Raw genomic sequence first — 20,941 nt, 5'->3', positions numbered from 1 at the left:
TCAATTCATTGAGTGCTGCCTCTGTACATTTGGAGAAAAGTACTTCTGATATAATAAAGGGCTCATAAACACGCAGAAATTGGGTTAGGCCCGTTTCGAATTCCTGACAAACGGGCCAGGAAAACGAAGCCCTATTTTAATTAGCTGGACTTCCATTGAGTGATTCGATCAGAGCCAAACGCTGTCTGGATGCTTTCTCAGCTTGACGGTCTCCACCTCTACAGCTTAAGAGGACTTCTGATCAGATTAGAGGCTGTTTCTACTCTGCTCTGCTGTACAGCAGACTCCTGCTGGCCGGGTAAACCTGGATGCCCAGGGAGATTAGAAAGATCATTTAGACAAGTGGACAAAGGCCAGGGGAACTAGAACCCCCATCTAACTGCCCACGGGGTATGTTCCTCATTTTTCAGACTACAATGCTGCCTGGTTAGGACAATGACAGTTCAGCAGACTTTATTCTTGCATGTATGCAAACACAGAAATTGGAACTGTACTCAGGATTTTGCCATCCCCAGCAGCTTTATAAAGTCCAAAGAATCTAGTTTCAGATCATTTGGCCTTCTTGGTCAGACCCAAAGGTTTGAGGAAATGCAGAACCAAGGCAATTGTTTCGTAGCCAATTTATGCAGGCCAAAATTCACCCCCTAAATATTTTGCCAGCAAATAGAACTAGCAATCCATAATTCAGCAATCAAGCATGTGCTCTGCATGTAGAAAGATGCATATTCAGTCTCTAGTTTTATTACACAGAAAAGAGAACTGGAAAAAAAAGATGGGAAAGGTGAATTATTTTTTCCTTTCTCTAGAAAAAGTAGATTTTTTCCCCTTACCTTCAACATTTCTTGAAATTTTATTCTGCTACATAGAGGGAATTTTTGTTTTGTTTTGTTACTGCTCTTTTCCAGAATATTTCTGTATCCTTTCTCCCCCACCCTGGGCTTTCATATCTTTTATCCTTTCAAGTAAAGAAAGGGGAGAAGAGATTTCTACGAACGCTAGGCTGCTTTTATCATAATGCATTTAAAAATGTGTGTATTCTGAAGTAAAGTATTTGAAAATGTTTACTGTAAGAGAAAAGCATATTTAAATGTAATATTTCATATGGAGTTACTTGGGAGGTGGAACCACAAATTATTGCTGCCACACACACACAAAATGGACTTGTGAATGAGCCACTATGAAAGTGACAGAATCTGGATAGAGAATTGATCTTTCAGCCCCTACTTATGGCTTGTAATTAGGGCTATCAACTTTTTCTGTTCTCTGACAGAGATTCCAAGAAGCTTTATTTCAGACAGGAGAGCAGAGGTCTGAATAAGGCCACGTTCTGCTCAACTTTCCTGCAATGGTCTTGGAGGAGCAACACAGCTTGTCCTCAAAACCTATACCTGTTTGATTTTTCCCAACCTGTTGTAGTCAACGGTCCTCCTGATGTTCTCATCAAGTTCAAGGGTTAAGTAACCAAGGGCTTTTCTTGGCGGACCAAAAAGTACATGAAGGGACATGGCAGGAGGGAGAGAATCTAAGAAGCACATAGCCTCTTCTCAAAATAGCTTATTGATCCAGAGTGTGAAGTTGCAGATAATTCTGGGCGTGGTAAAGATTGTCTTCCGTTTCAGTGATTTTATGCACAGGGAATGCTGTTAGTGCAACAAGACCAGTCCCACGTAGACTCCTCGGCAGGCTCCGACAGGAATGTTTCCCCATTTTTTTAATGGGCAAAGTGAAAATGGCAATGGGTTCCTTAACAAACCAACAAAACAGAATACTGTATGCAAAAAGTGTTGACCTTCAAGCCTCCCCCTTTTTAACCAAAGGCATCCATCAAGTAGATGATCTCTGCACCTTGTGACCAGACGGGATATCTGAGCATCTGTTTTGGCTACAGGGAACTCTTGTCCAATGATTATCTTGGATTCTATTTTGCCAATCCCTAAGCTTAGGTGAATGATTCATCCCATTCAACTACAGATAAGGCACCATTAAAAAAAACCCTAATCATTTCTATGAACATCCTAGATAGATTTTGTTCTGCCAGAGGCTGCCCTGATCTCCATATAATGAAAAGGAACAATTCACTTTCAGAGAGCTCCTGATGGAAAGAATCCTTGGGCAAGAGACAAATGGAAGACAATAAAAATGGTGGACATTCTGGGATTTCTCTCGACAAGCGGTCACTCTTGCCGCACAACTTCCTCCTGCCCCCTCCTTCCCCATGAGGGTTTTCTCAAGGGGAAAGCAGCCATCGATCTTGGGTCGCACAACTTCCAGGGCCGTTCCTTATCTCAGAACAGCCTCTGCCGTGAATTCCTGCCTGCGCTTTAATGTTTAAATTATTAAATGCATTAATGTATTTACATTATTCAAGTCTTATGTGCATTTTTCTCAGATAATTTATGTATAAGAGTTTGAATGTCCATGACTGTTAATGTCTACAACCCTTCCTGTTCATTATTGATTCTGGAAAGGGGGGAAAAAGTCAGTGTTTTAATGCCTTATTTTTAATGTATTAAGAGTCTGAATAAGTGCATTCTCTTTTTTCTTTTGTAATTTCATAATTTAAGTAGTGCATTTATTAAACTGACACAGTATGAATTGTGGTGAAGGTTGGCTCCAGTCCAGCCTGCCAAAGCAGTTCGACCGACCATCACGCTACTTTGCAAATCAAGCAGCAGTTTAGCTCCAGACCTCAACAATTTCTCGTGAAACCAGAAGAGGTGAAATTTCTTCGAAGCTTCTGACAGCTACCTACCTGCATGCCACTGGCCCCCATTTTCCTGTTTTCTGCATCTTTTTGCTACTCTGGGTATCTGAATGAGCCCAAACTCTACACAAATGTATGATTTCTTTTACAGATTTGAATTGGTTTGACAAAAGGGCGTGTGCACAGGTGGCCAAAAGTCCACTGAATCTCTGATCAGTTTAAAGACAGCTGGCTCAATTTGATGGAACAAACTGATCTGGAGATTTGGCTTCAAGATTCAGTTCAAAGAGGTGATTCAACTGAATCACTTTCAGATCGAAGCCTGACATACCTTACAGCAATAAGGGATAAATGGGTTGTTTTTCCTCTTTCTAACCAAAATATGGCTTATAGTTCTGTGAAGAGAAGAAGCCCACAGTAAAAGAGAAGCCTTTCACATGCAAGAACCAGTCATCTTCAGACTGAAAAAAAATCTCTTGGGAATAAGGAGAGTAGCTGCATTCAATGGATGTAATATTAAGCCAACTGAGGATCAAGAATATTGATGACCAAGAGGCATCACAGCTCAGGAACAGAGCATCTCCTTCCTGTGCTTGTGAAGGACTCAGACCCTGACATCTCCAGGGTATGATGGTGAAACCCTATAAAGATGTAATCAGTGTAGACTAGGGCTAGAAAGTTTGGTCCTTCCCAAATGTTTTCAGCAAGCTCCAGTCAGCATGGCCCATGGTGGAAACCTATGGGAACCACAGTTCAAAATACCTGGAGAACTTCAAGTTGTTATCTTAGCACAAGAAGTTAGGTGGATCAAGAGGAGGCATTTGATTCAATGTTTGCCATTTCCCAATAGTTAAACTGTGCACATAAATAGATCATATACCTGAATCTTAGTACAGTATATAGTATTCATAAGTGATTTCAAATATTCAGAGTGCTTTATATTAAGGCCCACAGCCTTTAAAATCAAGCCATCTACTGAACTAATCTATTCCAAACCATCTTAAAACCAACCAAAATGGCAATTCTGATTGAATAAATGTTAAGGGCGGTAACAATTGTAAACAGTAGGCACAAAAGAGCCATTCTGTCTTCGTTCATGTATTTATTTAGTAAAAACTTCCTGAAGTCAAGCTCAAGTCCTGGCGACTTCAGGGACAGCAATTTGAAGATTTATTTTATTTATAAAATTTCAGCGCTGTTTTTTTCGTCAGTGCAAACAATCTCCACAGTGCAAACAATCCCCACAAGGAGGAAGGGGTGGGAGGCAGTGCTTCCTTTAAAGATGCACAAAGCATTTCAAGACAAAGGGCATGAACTTGTTTTCCTGCAAAACTACTGTTTTATTCATATGCAGATTTAATCAATTAGTAAACTAATAGGATTAATCAACTCATATTTCTTTAACTGGGTGATTGCCCATGTACTTTGAGTCTTCTTGGCAGCCATTCCAGCAGGCTGCCAAGTGGAGGACCACAAGCAGCGTGGGGTATTCCATCAGAGGGAGACATTAAATTATCTGTGGCCCTTCATTAATTATCACCACTGGCAAACATTCCACTTGGCTACCTAAACGGCACATTAAAGGAACCAACTGTAACTTTAAGAGCCTAAGCCAGAACTTGCTGGGTGTTTTCCCTCCTCTCATTCTTGTGTATTTTTCAGATTATTAGCCTGAGGGGTGAAGGCTATTTATTACCAGTCTTTATTAGGCTGTTTTTGGTGAAAGAGCAGGGCAAACAATAGGTTTTGAACTAATTAATTCATAATAGATGAGCAAACATCCCTTAAAAACAACCTCTGCTAAAAAAGAATTTTAGCAATTGTCTTAAAGGTAAAGGAGAACAAAAACAGAAAAATAGAACTCATAAGCACAATTCCAACAGTTTAACCAAAACTATATTAAGAACCCCCCCTACTAATTTAGATCCTTTTTAAAAAATCAACATTATCACAACAAAAATAAATCAAAAATGTTAAATAGGGTAAAATAACAATAAAAGATATTCGATTTTTAAATGAATTAAATCTAGAATACATGGAATCCTATTGTCCAACCTTTCCACTGATAGCAAGCTAATTCAAGTTGACAGATTTTGCAAGCTAACTTGAGAATCTAGTACGCCCCCATCCTTCCTAGAATGTATAATCATTTTCTCTGCCACAGTTCAGACATGGTATGGCCAACGCTCCTAACAGACAAATTCCACATTTTGGGGATGTAAGTTAAGAAAATACCAACATCTTTAAATTTACTTCTTCCCTAAATCCTGGTTCTTCACAGTATTAATATCTGGATAAGATAATATCCAGCTTGATCCCTTAAACTCAACTGTGTAAGTTAATTCAAGTGTACCATTGGAAGCATCTTTCTAAGTGATCCCTTTTGCCAGGCGCAGGCTACAAAACATTATTCCAGGGTCTCAAGCAGAGATTTCACAACCAGCTATGTTTGTTTCATGTCAACTCTGTCCCACCTCACCCCGTCTTGATGCTAACATTGGAGGCATCCGAGCGAGGGGAGTATTTTTCTACAATAAATAAAATCCATGCCAAACTGCACCAAACTGGTATGGACACAAGGGTTTGCAAAACAGAGGATGGTTCGGGACCTAAACTTCTTGTTAAAAAACCCAAAACAAAACAAGATGTATGTTGAATGCCTGGGGAAAAAGGCATGTACATGCACAAGCTTTTCTTTGGGGGAGATGAAGGGGGGCAAGGGGACTTTGGTAGTACAATACTGACATCCAATGGCTTGTTAACTTAACCTCTGGCTCCCTGGTGGGAGGATACCCTCTTCCTGGCAGCAAAGTCATCTGGGAAGAAGTTGAGCAGCTAATTCTATGGCCAACCCTCAGGGAAATTCCCTATCGGCACGTGGGAGCATGGGGGTGCCCAGTACGTATATAGTCTGTGCAATTTCCATGGTCCAAACACAGACAACTGTGACAAGCATATTTTGCCGGTGCCTAGGAGGGGGAAGAGAGAGAGAGGGAAGAGAAAGTGGAGAGAAATAAAGTTGCTAGATGCTGTTTTAAGCGCTGACGCTGCCATTTCTAAGGTTAAGTTTGTGTTTTTCCCCCTCCCTCCACACCCCCTTTCTCATTACCATTCTTTAACTGTTACAATTTATATCAGCATATAATGTTAAATAATTACAGGGAGCAGAGGCTCACTCTGGCGAGAATATAAACGCGCCGTGGGATTCTACAGATTTAAACAAATAACGCACTCGGCGGGGGGCGAGCAGATGAATTAGCATTAATATCCTTCTCGAGCGATCCCAATGCTGTGTTGCTGTTTAAATACAGATCCTTTCCTGTAACCGTTGATATGACAGCTTACAAGCGCCAGCCCCCTGGTGCAGTTTGCCTGGGCAGTCAATGCTCCCCGAACCCCCCCAAGAAGAGCGCCCTCAGTAATGTTCCATGGGGCACAAGGTAATAACAATATTAAAAATAATATTAATAATAATCCTCTTCCATTTAACAGTCTAGAGCAGCCAGCTGCATTAAAACCTTCCCTTTTAAGGGCTGTCACTACAGAAGAGCAAGCATCTTTCGGGGCTATCGTGAAAAACCACGGAGACCGAACGGGATCTGCCATTCACAGCCTTTTTGGAGATCATTAACGGATTCCCTCTCATCCAGGAATGGGAGCACTGCAAGGTCTGTTTAGCATTCATCCTACTGAACAAAAGGGGAAGGGAATCTATATGAAGGAAAAAGAGGGAGAAAAACGAGAAAACTAAAAGAAATAAGACGGAACAATGGATACAGGGTAAGTTTCTTTTTGGGTAACAAGAAAGGGCCACAAGCTTCCTATAAACATGAGTGTCCTACAACAGCTACTAACATTAAAAACAAAAACAAAAAAGCAGGCCATTGATCCATCCATGCGCTGCAATTTAAAACAGTCTGAAGCCATCTTTTATGCTACATTAGTTGATGGCTAAAGAACCTGAGGGGCTTTTTTCCAAACTCTATTCAAAGAGTCCCCTGATATCACCTGGGTCCCAACCAAAGGCCTTGTTTTATTCCAACATTTTGTTTTTTAAACCGTTTTCATGCTTGTTTACTTTTATTTTATGGCCTGTTTCCGTTTTTTATTGTTGCTGTTGTGGCTTGTTTGCTTAGCAATGATCTGTGAGCCACCCCACCAGCAGAAATCCAGGAAATAAAGTTTTAAAAAATATTCCTACTCCCGCCCAAGGGATAGGAAATTCTTCCTTGCTTGCCTTAGACGGCTTTTTACAAGCCTGCCATTACCTTGGCTTTGCCATTCATTTGGAAGAAAATCCAATTCTGGTTTAAGTACCCCTTCTTCTCCCCACCTCCAAGTGGTTCGTGTCCCCAGCGGAACAGCTGCTCTTGGTGACCAATGCTAGAAAGAGCCTGGCCTTGTAAGAATTGCTGAAAAAAACTTGACGTAAGTTTCCAATGCGATGAAAAACTTGTTTTGTCAAGAAAGGCTCCTGTGCTGTTCCCCAACTGCAGAATCATAACTCTGGAGATACAAAAGCATCTTCCTGCATACGTGTGGCATCAATCTGCTGTGGCTTAGAAAGCCACCTTCCTTACAGTTTACCAAAACAAACTGTACACCAGGGTTAGGGAAATATGATTTCACTACCAGGAATAAGCATTGTTTCATACCTCTGCCTTATCTAAACAAATGAGGCCTGCATCTAGTTGTCTCCCTTGCTTGCAAACATTTTTATTTCCAAATTTTGCAACACCCAGCAAAACAGGCAGTGATTTTACTGCCGGCTGCACCTACTGAGAAACTGCATTTAATCTTAGAAGGAGAGACTGAGTGATACAAGAATAATTAAAAAAAAAACTTTAGGAGGGAAGAAAACTCTTCTAAGGTGCTGATTTCATTATCCAAGAGACACATTCTCTAGGCTGCTATGCCATTCTAAAACTTTTCTTACAAAAAGTGACAAAATTCAAAAAGAAAGCACAGTAGGTTTTATCAAGGCTTTTCAAAAAGCGTCTTTTTCTATAACTGTATTTCAAATTCTTAAGCCACAAAGTCTGCAAAAGGCAGGAGGGAAATCAGCAATGCATATTCTCTGCTGCACGAAGCATAGATTAAAAGTAATGTTAAAACTGAGTTTCCTACTACCTTCCTTCAGAAGCCCAGCATTCGGGGGATCCTTTGAGCAACTGATCTTATCATCCACTAATCTGTACCGTCACAGAACCCCATTTTTCTTTCTAAAGGCTTTCTGGGTTATTTACAGAAGGAGCAACTCAAAACTTTGGCAAGGTTTAAACAAATGACCGCAAAGGCACAGCGTACATTTCAACCGTGCACAAGAGTGACTCCTTTGGTTCAATACAACAGGGAGCACTTTTCCTACAGAGGCCTGGGCTCCCAGGACTGACATCCCAGGGTGACATTTTCAACAGGAGAAGGGGAGGAAGCGAGAGAGAAGGTGTGGCTGGATAAGAAAGGGGAGGGGAGAAAAATCCCTCTGCCTTGCTAGTCCCAATGACACTGCAAATAAAGACCATGTCAAGATTTAAACCATAATAATGGAAGGGCTATAAAAGGTCTTGGCCATAATGTTTCCTCCACTATCCCCTTTCATAAAACGCTCTCTTTATGTTCTGTACTTTGCAGTAATACACAAAATGTTTTTTTTTTTGGTGAGTGAGTCTCCGCTGGGGAAAGCTCGCACGGAACGAAAGCACGGCTGCATCTCACGCTGGAAAGTGGATGGGCTCTTTGTGGATTTCCCCATCAACAAATCTCTTGTGAGAAGCTTTTCCTTCCCAGTCTCCCCCCCTCCCCCCCCCGGCAATATATACACAAAAAGTCTGTGCCCACGCACCGACAGATGTGCATACTTGTAAGACCCTTATGGCAACCGGAGGAGGCCAACTGAAGACAGAGAAAGCAACTCGAGAGCGCCCTGGAGCTCCTGGCAAAATCTCACTAAAGCCATCATGTAGTGTATGGAGTATCAGGATCCCACTTCAGGGACCCATGGATAAAAATAAGGGAATTAGACAGAATTGGTGGGGCTGTGCTCTTGTCTCAACACTCTTGTCACCTCTTGCTCCTCTCTCCAGCCACGACTGCCCATGCCACTGGTTAGCAACCTCCTCTTCCAGGAAATGGAGACGAAACAGCCCTCTGCTGCTTGTGAGCAGTTGTTATGGATCATACAGAGGAAAAAAGGCATAAATTATTCATGGGACACTATGGGGCACATGCAGCCTCCAGATGTTACTGAACGACAACTCCCAGCTACAAGGGGGAAGAAAGAAAAATGAAGGTGTGTGAGGCCTAGATCAGCCTATATTTTCAAACAAGGACTTACAATATCCAATGCAGAAGGATGCTGGGGGTTGCCACAAATCTCCCTCCCTTCTTTGGAAGAGGGCTTAGGAAAATATGGAGCCAACCTGAACAGGGGAGAAGAAAAGGGCCATGCTTGGATGACAGAGCTCTGCTTCACATGAAGAAGGTCCCCTCTCCAGTAAAAGGAAAAGATCAGGATGGGATGCTGAAGAATTCTGTCCCAAATGAGGCAAGGATATGTCATTAAACCTCTAAACCTGGAATTACTAGGCTCAAGCAAGTTACCCTTGACTTGTCTAACAGGACAGGACTGCGACGAGGTAATGTCTGGAGAGCATCTGGAATACGTGGAAGTGTTGTAGAAGCATTGAGTTCTTCTCAGTGTTCCTACTGTGCAATTCTTTTCTTAAAATTTTATTCTACACAAAAGTTCTGGTGAAGTCAGTTAGGCTGAGCGACCAAAACAAGATAATTACATGACACGAAGAGCACAGGATTAGAAATCTCCACGGATAAAGTTATATTAAATATCATTTGACCAGAATCGCCGTAGGCCAACATTGTCCTCTTCTAGTACATTTTTTGGCATTTCTTAAACGCAGTGGTCGCCATTACATCAAAAACCAAATGCCATGCAAAACACAGAAAAGAACTTACGGTACTGTTCACTTCTTGCTAAACCTGCCTTCTCACCCGCTCCCTCAATTCTCTTTCCAGTCCTCCCTGCTCTGTTCTCTTCTCCGGTTGAAAAAAATTCCAACTTCCACATTTTTGCCACCTGAAAAGGTGACAGTTATATAAAACTCAATAAATTGCTGTCAATCTCTAAACTCTAGTTAAGAGATTAGAAGCCAAATGTGGCCCCACACACTTCTTTCTCTGAGCAAATTTGTCCTTCCTGATTTAATTGGGGCCTGGCGTTATATCTGCACCAGGTCTAACTGCCATTAATTTCACTATTCTGAACTTGGCATTTGCTAATTAACCATGGTTAGTGCTGCTCCTAGAACATCTGAAAACCATAAAGGCTATCTATCTATCTATCTATCTATCTATCTATCTATCTATCTATCTATCTATCTATCTATCTATCTAATCTATCTATCAGATTTATATGGCTGCCCATCTCACAAAAAGTGACTCTGGGCGGCGTACAACAGTCCAATAAAACAATAAATACAGTAATTATTAAAAACATTAAAAGCTATAAAAATCACTTATGATAATTATTACAATATCTTATAGCCAAGGAAGTATAGAAAAGGAAGGAAGGAAGGATTAAATCACAAGGAAAAGAAGCATGCGGAAGCGTTAGGCCTATAACGACCTATCTTTTCAAACAAGGACTACACTATCCAGCTGGCAAAACCACCAGGGAAAGGGTGAAAACACACAGGAAAAAAAAAAGTCTAAGGTGCAAGTTAAAACAGCATTAAACTAAAATCAGCAGCCTGCGCAGGAAACTCTACCGCTGGGAAAGATGTAGGGCAAATTCAAAGGCTGGCTCTCTTAAAAGTGTGGGTAACTGCTGCCCTCTCTCGGATACGCGCACACAGCAAGGGATCTCTCCCAAGGAGAGATCTACTGAAAGCGCCCCCTGAAGCAAATCCCCGCAAAGGAGTTGTCATTCCCTCGGGTCTGTTCTCTGTTCGCACAGAGAAAAGTCTCCAAAAGATGAGTCACAACTCAACCGGTACCTCTGCTAGAGGCCTGTCCCTCCTTCTATAGCTGAACACAAACCCTGGGGTTTGGAGGAAGCTAGATCTCCAAAGGTTGAACCCCAGGGAGTTATAAAAGGAAGGGAACAGTATTTTTTTCTGTTATTTAATGCTAAACCCAAGAAGAATAAATTGAGAAACAGGGGGATGGGCAGGGTACATACTAAAAATCCCAAGATAAGCAGCATACACCCCTTCCCTAAGAAATGCAGAATTTACATTGATGGGGTTTACAGGCACACAAAAGGAACATTTCCTTCTCTTCCACAACAACAACTCTTCCTCTTCTACAAGCCACGTGCTTTTCACGTCCATAGACCGGGCATGGAATTAAAGACTCCTTCTTTAAAGGCAGGTGCTTTTTCCAATCACAGCCCAGGTCACCTGACCACCTCAGGTGCCAGCCCTACCTGAACAGAGTAGAAGACAGGGAAGAACTGGGGTCAATTAAAACGTCTCATTCAGATATGCAAAGAATTTCAAGGAAACTCTCCTATCGATCTTAAGCTGGGCAACTTAAGCAGAGATGACAGTTCCCCTTTAAACATGTTCTCCTGGTAAGTACATCGGCATCTGTGGACAGTGGGCATATAGTATTTGTCCAGATCAACACATTAAAAGGAATCGATAGATTAAAAGAGTGCATTTTGCACAAGCCACAAAGAAAGAAAAAGGAACAGCCATTCAATGAACAGAGTCAGCAGGAAAGAGACAAAACCAAGAAAAAGAAAAAAAGATTCGACCCAAATCTCACCAAGAGGTCAAGCATAACAGAAAAGGGTTTGACAAATTAATGCATTCTCCCAATAAAAGTTTAACGTATAGAAAAACTGCCAGCAACTATTTTGATGCTAGAAAGGTAGTACAGCGTGTAAGAAAGCTCTCTGTAACTTGCAGAAGGCTTTCTACAAACTTACTTTTTTAATACATGTCTCTCTCTCTCTCTCGCTCTACAGTCTAGAGTTGCAAAATGTATTTGTACAGTACATAAAGCTCTAAAGATCAGCCTTCAGAACATCTGAGAGAAAAAGGACAATTTCTGGAGGGGCTTTCAGTATTTGGCCCATTGTATTCTCTCCAAGACTTTCCTCATGATATAGACAATTAGTTAGCTACAACCATTTCCATCCAATTTCCTCCTGAAGAATTCAGACAGAGGTGGAGTGGCCCTCTAAAAGTTTATCTGGGGGGATTCTCAGACCACTGGAGTCCACAGGCAAATGCCAAAAGCCCCCCCTGTGAAACAAGAGGGTAATTTAGCCTAGGCAGCGACAGAAAAAGGAAAGAGTATCAGTTCAGTGAACTCTTGTGCAGGCAGTAACTGCAATGGCATTGTAAACCTCTGAGTTTATTTGGGCAGTTCCTGGGGGGTATATATGCTGTGGAAAATACTAGAAAGGAGGATGGAATCCGTCATTTTATTTCCAACTTGTGGTTTGGCAGAGGTAGAATAAGATGCTACGAGAGAAAATGTGAATTTCCCACAATCCTCCAGCCTCACCTGCTGTGGTATTAGGGAAGCCATCTGAAAGGGATGGAGAGGGTTTTTAAACTAAATCTCCCCAGAACAAATTCTCAAAAAACAACCTTCTCCAACCTGTTGCCTTCTATGTGATCAGGATGATAATTTTCATGTCCTTCCTCCCAGCCAAAACGATCAGCAGGGGTGACAGGAGTTGTACCTTAATGTATTTAGAAGGAACAAACTGAGAATGGCCATCCTAAAATCTTCCCAGGCTCATTTTAACAGACTTGTCTCCTCCTACAAAACCGCGCCAGCTGAGACCAAAGAATTGATCAGTGGTTGGGTGGCAGAAACATCTGAAATAGAAAATTTGTGGTAGGAGAAGTGTCGAACCCTTGACACCACCAGTCTTTCCCTTTCAGTTACTATCTTCAGTGGCTTGGCTTGTAGGTCCCTGTGTTCCTCCAAAGCAAGAATAATGTGCATTTCAGAATTATAGAAATAATGCCGCTAGGCTGGTGGCAAAATGTCAGGTTTCTTGGACAGAAATTGTATTTCATTTCAGGGTAACAAACACACAGCCACTGGAATGTAAATGAGGAAGCAAGAAATTCCATTTCCCCGCACATTTCTTCCTTCTTTTATTCTGCCGTACGGACTTGGGTCCCAAGTCCAGCAATGAAAAACAGAGAAGGAAGTGTTTTCCGTTTGTACAAGTTCTGGGGCGTCTGCGAGTGCAGAAGCCAGGGCAGACAAAAGCAGAGCCGTGAAGGGGAGGTGGCCAAGGGGGGGGGTGTAGCAAGGGTGTCATCGAGCATCTGGACTCAAGGAGAAGCTGATCCCATGTCAACAATGACAAACGTGGCTGTAAACGGCATTGGAGCGAGATGCTGACACCCTGTGAACACAAGGTTACACTTCCCATTGTGAAGGAACAAGGCAAATTTTAATGGGCCAAAACCGACAGCAGGGAAATGAGAGGCCAAAATTAAAAATAATAATAATAATAATAGTAATCATAGATTACAGATTCCCTCCTGCCTCAGTCCATTTGGCCCTGCTGCGGACAAAGGCACTGCCTCCTTTAGTAGAGATTATTTAGATTGCAGAGGTTATTCCAAGGGGACTGGGTGGCTCGCAATAAATTGCAGCTACGGCTTGGTGGTCTGGGGGGAGGGCAGGGGGATAATTTAATAAATGGTTGTGGCTAAGTTTCTAGCCCTCATGGTCACCGTCACAAGCTCAATAACTGCAATGTCTGCAAAAGACAGGGGGGAAGGCTAAACTGATGCTTTCAGCTACCCAAGGGAGAAATCGTGCTTAACATCTCTTTTCTTTAAATCCTTTTTGACTATTATGTATAGCTAGTATTAAGGGTCCTACTATCCCCGAATATGTTTTACCTTTAAAGCAAAGATGGAAGGAGGAGGAGAAAAAAGAGACACGAGCTACCGGGAACTGCCATACCCTTTGGCTAACAACCCCGTTGTGCGATGTGAGGCTAGCTAGAAGTTGTGGCTGGAAAAAAATCTTCCTCTAAGGCAGCTTTTCTCCAATTTCTGCAAGGCTAGGCTGCAAAATGTAACCCCAAATTAAGTTTTTAATTCGCTGCTTGAGGCACAGGCTGAGGCAGTGAGCAGGGCTGGCCAGGGAAAGCAGAGAGGCTGAGGGGGACTGTGTGGTGGACCTCCATACGCCAATGCTAGTCTGTGGACCACCCCTTGAGATTTGTGGCTTTAAGGTGTCTCAGAAAATACACAATGAATTGCCTTTATGTTCCTCAAAGTAAGACATCGCCTGGTTATTTCTGGGACCTTATATGTACTATCGCAAGCTTTACCATGAGAGAAAAGTGGGTTTATTGGCGCCATAAAACAAACCATATCCATTGAATTGTATAAAATTTTTACCTTCATCAGACCCTCTTTTTAATCCAAGACAATGAAAATAGGTCTGTGATGCGTTTGGATGGTTTACTTACAAAACACACCATAGTCTTCTAGAAAGTAACAAAAATATACCTGGGAGGAAACAATAGAGGAACTATCTTGTTTTCGGCCATATTGGTAATATCTTACTACACCCTTGCATTTCTTAATAGTCTACATAGTCACCAGAGGTGACCAGGAATTCCACGCAAGTGAGTAACAAGAATGTCTCCCTCCTCGGTCTCTGTGCTTCCACAGAAGTCAACTTTCATTGTCACCAGCATAGAAATACCATGTTTTACTAGAACAATAAAAATGAATCACTTCATCCTTCCTCCGAAAGTCCACTTGATAGATGCTATCACTGTTCACACTGTTTTTTTTTACTAGCGCCTGCGCTGGGAGGTGGTGTGGGAGCACAGCATCAAAATGGCAGGTGTGACCGGGCAACTGAAGCTATGCCTCTTTTTAACACATGTGGCGTTGCCGGCATGTAAAAAAAATGGTGGGGCTCCGATCGACTAGTGATGCTGATCTCTCCCATGGCCACCTCTGAGCCTGTTTCAACAGTGACAAAAGACAATGCTTCCTACTTTGCAGCCAGAATGATGGAAATGCAAATTAGCACCCTTTTAGGTGGCTTGTAAGAATTGACTAGACAGAGTAGGCACATTGTTGGATTCATTCAGAAGTCTATGATAGCACCAAAAGCCTACCTTGCAGGGCTGCCTTAAGGGCTCCCTACCTGGGCCTGCAAAGTACGGAAATCTAAACTAAATTCCAAGATTAGCCTTTGCCCTGCAGGGACTGTGGTGGGCAGCAGAACGCATAAGGCAAGGAAGTCAAGCTACAGCTGGGAAGTAAATGATCCAATTAGTTCAAGGTCTCTGCAGAGCCCAATGTAGACAGATTGGATGACGATACCTAAGCAGAAAAGGAAGAAGTGATGGGAGAGTAAGCAAAAAAAAAAAATTAATTAAAGCAGAAGCAAGAAAGGAACCCTCACCCACAGAATTATACACTCCTTCCCAACGGGCTCTACTGGGCCCCCAAACGCATAGGGGTCTCACCTCCATGAGATCAGGTTTTATTTCAGGGCACAGTTTTAGCGTTGCGGTGTGTTCCTCCCCCCCTGCTTTTCCCAACGAATTATTTTTATTTTATATCTATGTCTATATATAGATATATAGCTGCTATGCGTTTCTCTTTCCTCCGAGCAATTACGCGGCAGTATATAAAGAGCAGGGGAGATGATGTTAATTAAACAGAAGATAATTTCTGTCAGCCCACAGAGTGGGGGGCAAAGGGGTGGGGAGGGGAGGAGAGGGGAAAAAGAGCAAGCTGGGCCTTGGCTCCTTGGAAAATCTCTCTGTTCAAAGCACAGGTATTAGTGTCAGCAAGAAATGGTCTAATTTATTTAAATAATAATCATAATAAACTTAAAAAAAAAAGATTGCTGCTGAGAGAAGGCCTTGGAGATACAGAGGAAAGAAAATGGGTGGAAGATACAACAGGAAATCTGACTAAATCTGCACCAAATGCCCCTAGTCTAAAAAAAAAAACAAGCAGCAAAGCTATCTGATGAGGGTGTATGCGCAATGTTGATGTGAAACTTTAAGCCTGCAGATTCTTCCCAGATCAGGCTGGGAAAAACTTATCTGAAATCACAGAGAGGTGACTGTTGAGCAAAGACCAGCTCTCACCCCTCCCCAACCTCCAATTTCTCTAGAAGTTAGCATCTTAACGCAATGGCTGCGGCTGATGAAAACAGCCAAGCTGACCTTCTATTCCTGGCGTATCTGCAAAATGTCATGATGGGAAAGTTTGGTCTAAATGCTCACATGGGGTGATAACAACATCTGCAGGTTCAAAAAAAGAACAGCGAGGATTCCAGGGTGCTATTTCCGAGATAGGGTTAACATTGTAGGTTCAATCGTTCCAAGAATGGTTGGCTTACAAGCAGATGACAAGTGTGCTCGTTTAGGTAGGTCAGCTGCTTGTTTTAATGATTATTTATACTGCCCATCTCTACCTGTATTCACACACTGCAATCAGCCGTGTTTTTTCAAACCAGCTACAACCTAGTGGGTTCATAATTCCCATAAAGCCGTGAACTATGGTCCATGAATCACAACTGGGTTAACACAACACACTATGTTATGACTTAGTGTGGTAGATGAACCCATCTACCGAATAAAGCACTTTAGCAAGTTAAAAAGATCACAGAGACAAACCTCTGTTCCCCAAAACTGACAACCTAAATCGTCATTGATGAAACAACAGAATATAAGAAGGGCAAATGGAAGGAGGGGAGAAAGAATGGAAAAAAATGCAGTTATACTTGGTTGTATCTGGTCAGGAGAATGAAGAGGATAAACTGTTGGCCACAAAGCAAAGGCAGGTTTTGAGGACAGAAGAAAGGTTAGAAATGGCAGGTGAGCTTCTGCCCTTTTGGTTCTTCTCACAAAAGATTCCTCTTCCCACTCCATTCATACTGTATATGCTGTGTTCAGATGTCAGAACAAACCAGATTTTTCTAATTGTTTTGTGTTGCTGCGCTGTGGACCTCAAAATGCAATCATGGTCCTGGTGAGACTACACTGGGATCCTCTGCAATTTGCAGGAATTTCACAGAGAGTATATTGGCACACACATAAAAATCTTCAGTGGGGAAAAAGAATGAAATATAATGAAAGTTACACTAGCCTAATATATATTTTTCCAAATCAAAGTGTATCTTGTCTGGTAGAGTGTTGGGATTTTTATGGAATTTGATGTCACAACCCCCCCCCTCATTTTTCAAAGAAACCGAAAGACTGAGCAAAGGGTTTCCAAATGAGGAGGCTAGCTTTATTATTTCAATTCAGCTCCCTTTTCACCAACCCACTGAGAATCTTTGCTAACAAATCTTCACCATCAGAAGGCACCCCACACTTCAAATGCAACATCTTGGAACAGGCTAGTCTGAGAGGGGAAGCTGGAAAAGTTAGGATGACCCCCAGCAAAGCACAGGAGGGAAGGCAGTTCTCAAAACATAGGGGTCATTCAGAGAGCACCAAACAGCGCTGCGGAGCATCTTCTCATGGGTCCCTTTGCAGATGTTCCGTGGAAGGAATGGTCAAAGTGATGCCAAAGAGAACTTGGAAGGAAGATGGGGAGGCAGGGAAAGCAAAGAGCTTCTAGGTAAGGCTTTTACTGCACACTCACCAGGGCGTCGCGGGATGCGCCATTCTCAGTTCCAGAAGAGCTGATCTGCATAAAGGAAGAGCAAGGTTAGAGTGCCACCCAATGGTCATCCTGAAGCACACTTACAGTCACGCACGGCAGAGGTAAGAGAAAGGCCTGTTAACTGGTGGGAGTGCAAATGTGTTATGACCAAGCTCCAATTAAAAGGGTGCAGTAATGGAAGGGCTGCAATCCTTGAGGACGGGCAATGCTGTGATATATGGGCAGTGTGACCTGGCATAAGGCAATGTCCCTTAATTTCAAGCATATGAACAACAGTACAAACCTAACCCTGCTTCATTGCTTAATTAGGACTAATGGAGAGAGTTACATGCTACACCTGCACCTGTTAGAATTGGTGCTGGTTGGACTTAAGCTTAGTTTAATGCACTTGTGTAGCTCAGACTGCTGTTTGCAAACCCACTCTAGGCGTGACTTCCAACTGCAGTTTGGCACGAGGGAGAATAGAAAGTGGGTACCAAATAAGACTAACTACAGTTAACTCCAGAGTTGTTAAGGGGAAATAGGAAGGCCATTTAGGGGAAGGAGATCGTAAACCCAAAGGAGAAGAGGAAGGAGGAAAATGTGTGGGTGGAAAGGAACTGTAAACCAGGAGCAGAGCACTTCCCTTCCATGGGGAGGGTCACAAGTTCAACCTCTGGTTTAAAAAGACCAGAGAGCAGGCAATAGGAAAATCTTTGCTCACTTTACCCTTATTGGCAACTCCATAAATAAGTTACATCCTTTCCTGGGCTTGTGAAGCTGATCCCAGGAAGGACACATTTGAATTAAGCAGGTACCAGTGTATCTATGTTGCACCCAGAGCGGCTCTGAATTTCTTTTATCCCTTTGAATACGGATTACTGCACGGCCCTAGGAAACAGCCTCGCAAGAAGAGCCAAAGTAAAACTCCTATCCAAACGACCACAAAGAAAATGAATCCATGTCAGATATGAACCAGGCAGAGCTGAAACTGGAATGGAGAGTAAAACAAGCAAAAAAAAAAAAAAACCCTAAAAAAGGAAAGTATCTTCCATTTTCCAATCTGGGAATTAGAACTATAAACAGTGTGATTGAGTTGCAGTTTCCATCTTCTCCTTTCAGTATTTGGAATTACTAGATGAAACCCTAAATGGGCACACACACTCGGTTCTGGCCTTCTGCTTCTGCCACTCAGAAGCCCCTGGAACAAATGGCCTTCTGTGAAAGGGTAGCTTCCTTGTGGCAAATGTTGGCAACATTTCTGTTGTGGTATTATTACAGCCATCTGTAGGAAACACAAGGTTTCATTTGTTTTGGCTTCTAAACATAGCCCATTTACTCCCCGAAAGCCAGGGGGAATTTCTTTGTTTCGTTAAAATGTAACAAAAAAGGTAGGTTTTCCTTTTCTTATTTAAAGAAAAAAAGCAGCAGCATGAAGACATCAATGGAAATAATGTAGCCTGGTTCCAACTTCTGGCCCGTTCCTTCTCCACAACATCCCTTTAAAAAGTCCAGGCCAGACAGGATGCAGAGAATTAAATTGAAGAGAGCTAATAAACCCATGTACGTTTGACTGTTTTTCCCTCAGAATGCAGGGACAAATTAGATTTTCACCAGTGTCCTTTTATATCTTGCAGTTCAAGGAATTTCTCATACAAATACAAAAAGCAATCGGTAACAATGCTGGGGCTGAGGAGGGAGGGAGGGAGGGAAAGAATGAAATGGTTTATTAAAAAGGCCTCAGCATCGATTATTAAGGTTTCAGTTGTGGTACAAGGGCTGAAGAGAAATATTAAAACCTGTCTTAGCTCCTTTTCAAGAGCCTAGTTAAGAAAATGCTTCCCCCTCTGCCCCCGCCCCAAATAATTTCAAAATAATTCCAAATACTCAAAGGAGAAGATGGAAACTGCAATTCAACCATGATGTTTATAGTTCTAATTCCCAGATAGGCGGTCAAGGAAAATGGAAGACACTTTGCTTTTTTAGAGGGGTTTTTTTGGGGGGAGGGGAGGTGTTGCTGCTCTCCTACCCTCTTCTTTGGCTGAACTGGATTCCCTCCACTGACTTTGGTCTCTTCCTTTGTCACTCCTGTATTGACTATCCTGTGCCAGTCATTAGGCCTAACTTCCCATCCCAGTGGGATCCACCAAGTGACATTAACGGTAGCAACGTTCTTCCAGAAGAAATATATGCATGGTTTGATGTACTACGATAAGCCCACTCCTCTCTAAATGCTGGTGTTAACATGTCAGCCAGGTAGACCATTGCAATAAGTCCGGGAACTCTACTTTATTGATATAAAGAATCCTGAAAGACTGGCAGCGCTTCCTCTCCCTCCCTCTTATGCCAGAGAGAGTGGAGGTGGGGCAACCTTGAGTTTCTTTATCAGGCTTCCTCCTTCCTCTGACTAAGCTCGCGCTTTATTTATTTTATTTTATTTTTCAATTTATATAGCCACCCATCTCAGACCAGTTTTATTAACTCCTGCCATTTATCTTCTTCAGTGGCTACCTCCGGACCCTACCTTAGGTTGCCAGAAAAGTACCATCCACTCGCAAGCCCCCTCCTCCCAAAAAGCTCTATGAAAACAAGACTGCTGACTCTGAGGGAGGGGGGGCAACCGAATGCAGTGTTTTTTTAAAAGGGGGCACAACTGATAGACCAGCACAGCAAACAGGGATGCTCTGCGCCCCCACAGATAGTTGCAAATCCAATTAATATGTTAGTATTTGTATATGCTAAGAAATGTCTGGCCTCCAGAGTTCACGAGCAGTCCGCAGGTGAAAAAATTAAAGTGTAATTTCAAAAGACTCAGATGATGGCTCAGCTACTGATTTATATTCAGACAGATGCCTGTCCTTATGCAGTACTCGAGAAGTTTGTGAATTAAAAAAGGGTGGAGGAAAGGGCATGGCGGGGGGGGGGCAGCTGTGGTGCTTAAAAGAAAATTTTGGCAGCAACATCTCCAGGTTTTTCTAAAACAGAGGTCCAAAAAGTGTGGCCTGTAGCATCCTTTGTGGCCCCAGAGACCCTGCAAATGGGTGTTGCCAATTTTTTTTTTGGTATTTTTATAATTTTGGGAGGTTTTATGGGGCAAAATAAGTGCTTGATGCTTACAGATGCTTAAGGAGCCTTTTTCGGTACCTCTTGAAACTTCCTGGAGCCTCTTCTGAAAGGGTCCCTGTCCCACTGACTTTCAGAAAGTGGCTCTCGACATGTGGCATAAAGCCTGGGGAGTCCCGTTGGGCAACAGTAATTGTGCAACCCTGTTGTAAGAGAGTCTAGGAGAAAAGAGGTGAAGAATGCATAGAAAAAGCACCCTTCCCCCCATTTTTTAACACAAGCATTTCTGACGCATGTAATGTAATGAGTACTGATAAAAGAAAGATGGCCAATGATTACAGTCTGCCTATGCATCTTTTCAGCTTGTGTATTGAGCCCGAACTTCTCGGCTGCCCTCATCTATTATCTTCTCAGAAACCACAATTGCTCCTCTTTTTTCCCCTTTTAAAGACTTTATTGAATTTTACATAAATGTACAGATATTTAAAAAAAACCTTCCAGACTCCTCAGAGACATAGCCTAAATGATTCATCCAATTAGA

The 20,941-nt window shown here is 42.4% G+C and overlaps 1 protein-coding gene across 1 annotated transcript in view; it reads right to left on the bottom strand.

Moving 5' to 3' along the window:
• PEX14 (peroxisomal biogenesis factor 14) overlaps window positions 1-20,941 on the bottom strand; it is a 75,638-nt gene that overhangs the window by 53,020 nt on the left and 1,677 nt on the right. Inside the window, exon 2 of the mRNA XM_007420085.4 lies at window positions 17,338-17,382. Within this exon, the coding sequence (XP_007420147.1) occupies window positions 17,338-17,382 (45 nt within the window). The remainder of the gene's footprint in view (window positions 1-17,337; window positions 17,383-20,941) is intronic.

Source organism: Python bivittatus, unplaced genomic scaffold, assembly GCF_059951505.1.
Source record: "Python bivittatus isolate LINGU-HERP-01145 unplaced genomic scaffold, Pbiv_v1 ctg000090_np1212, whole genome shotgun sequence".
In the NCBI taxonomy this organism is placed as follows: domain Eukaryota; kingdom Metazoa; phylum Chordata; class Lepidosauria; order Squamata; family Pythonidae; genus Python; species Python bivittatus.
Note: the sequence above shows the minus strand (reverse complement) of the source record. Positions and strands in the feature narration are given on the sequence as shown.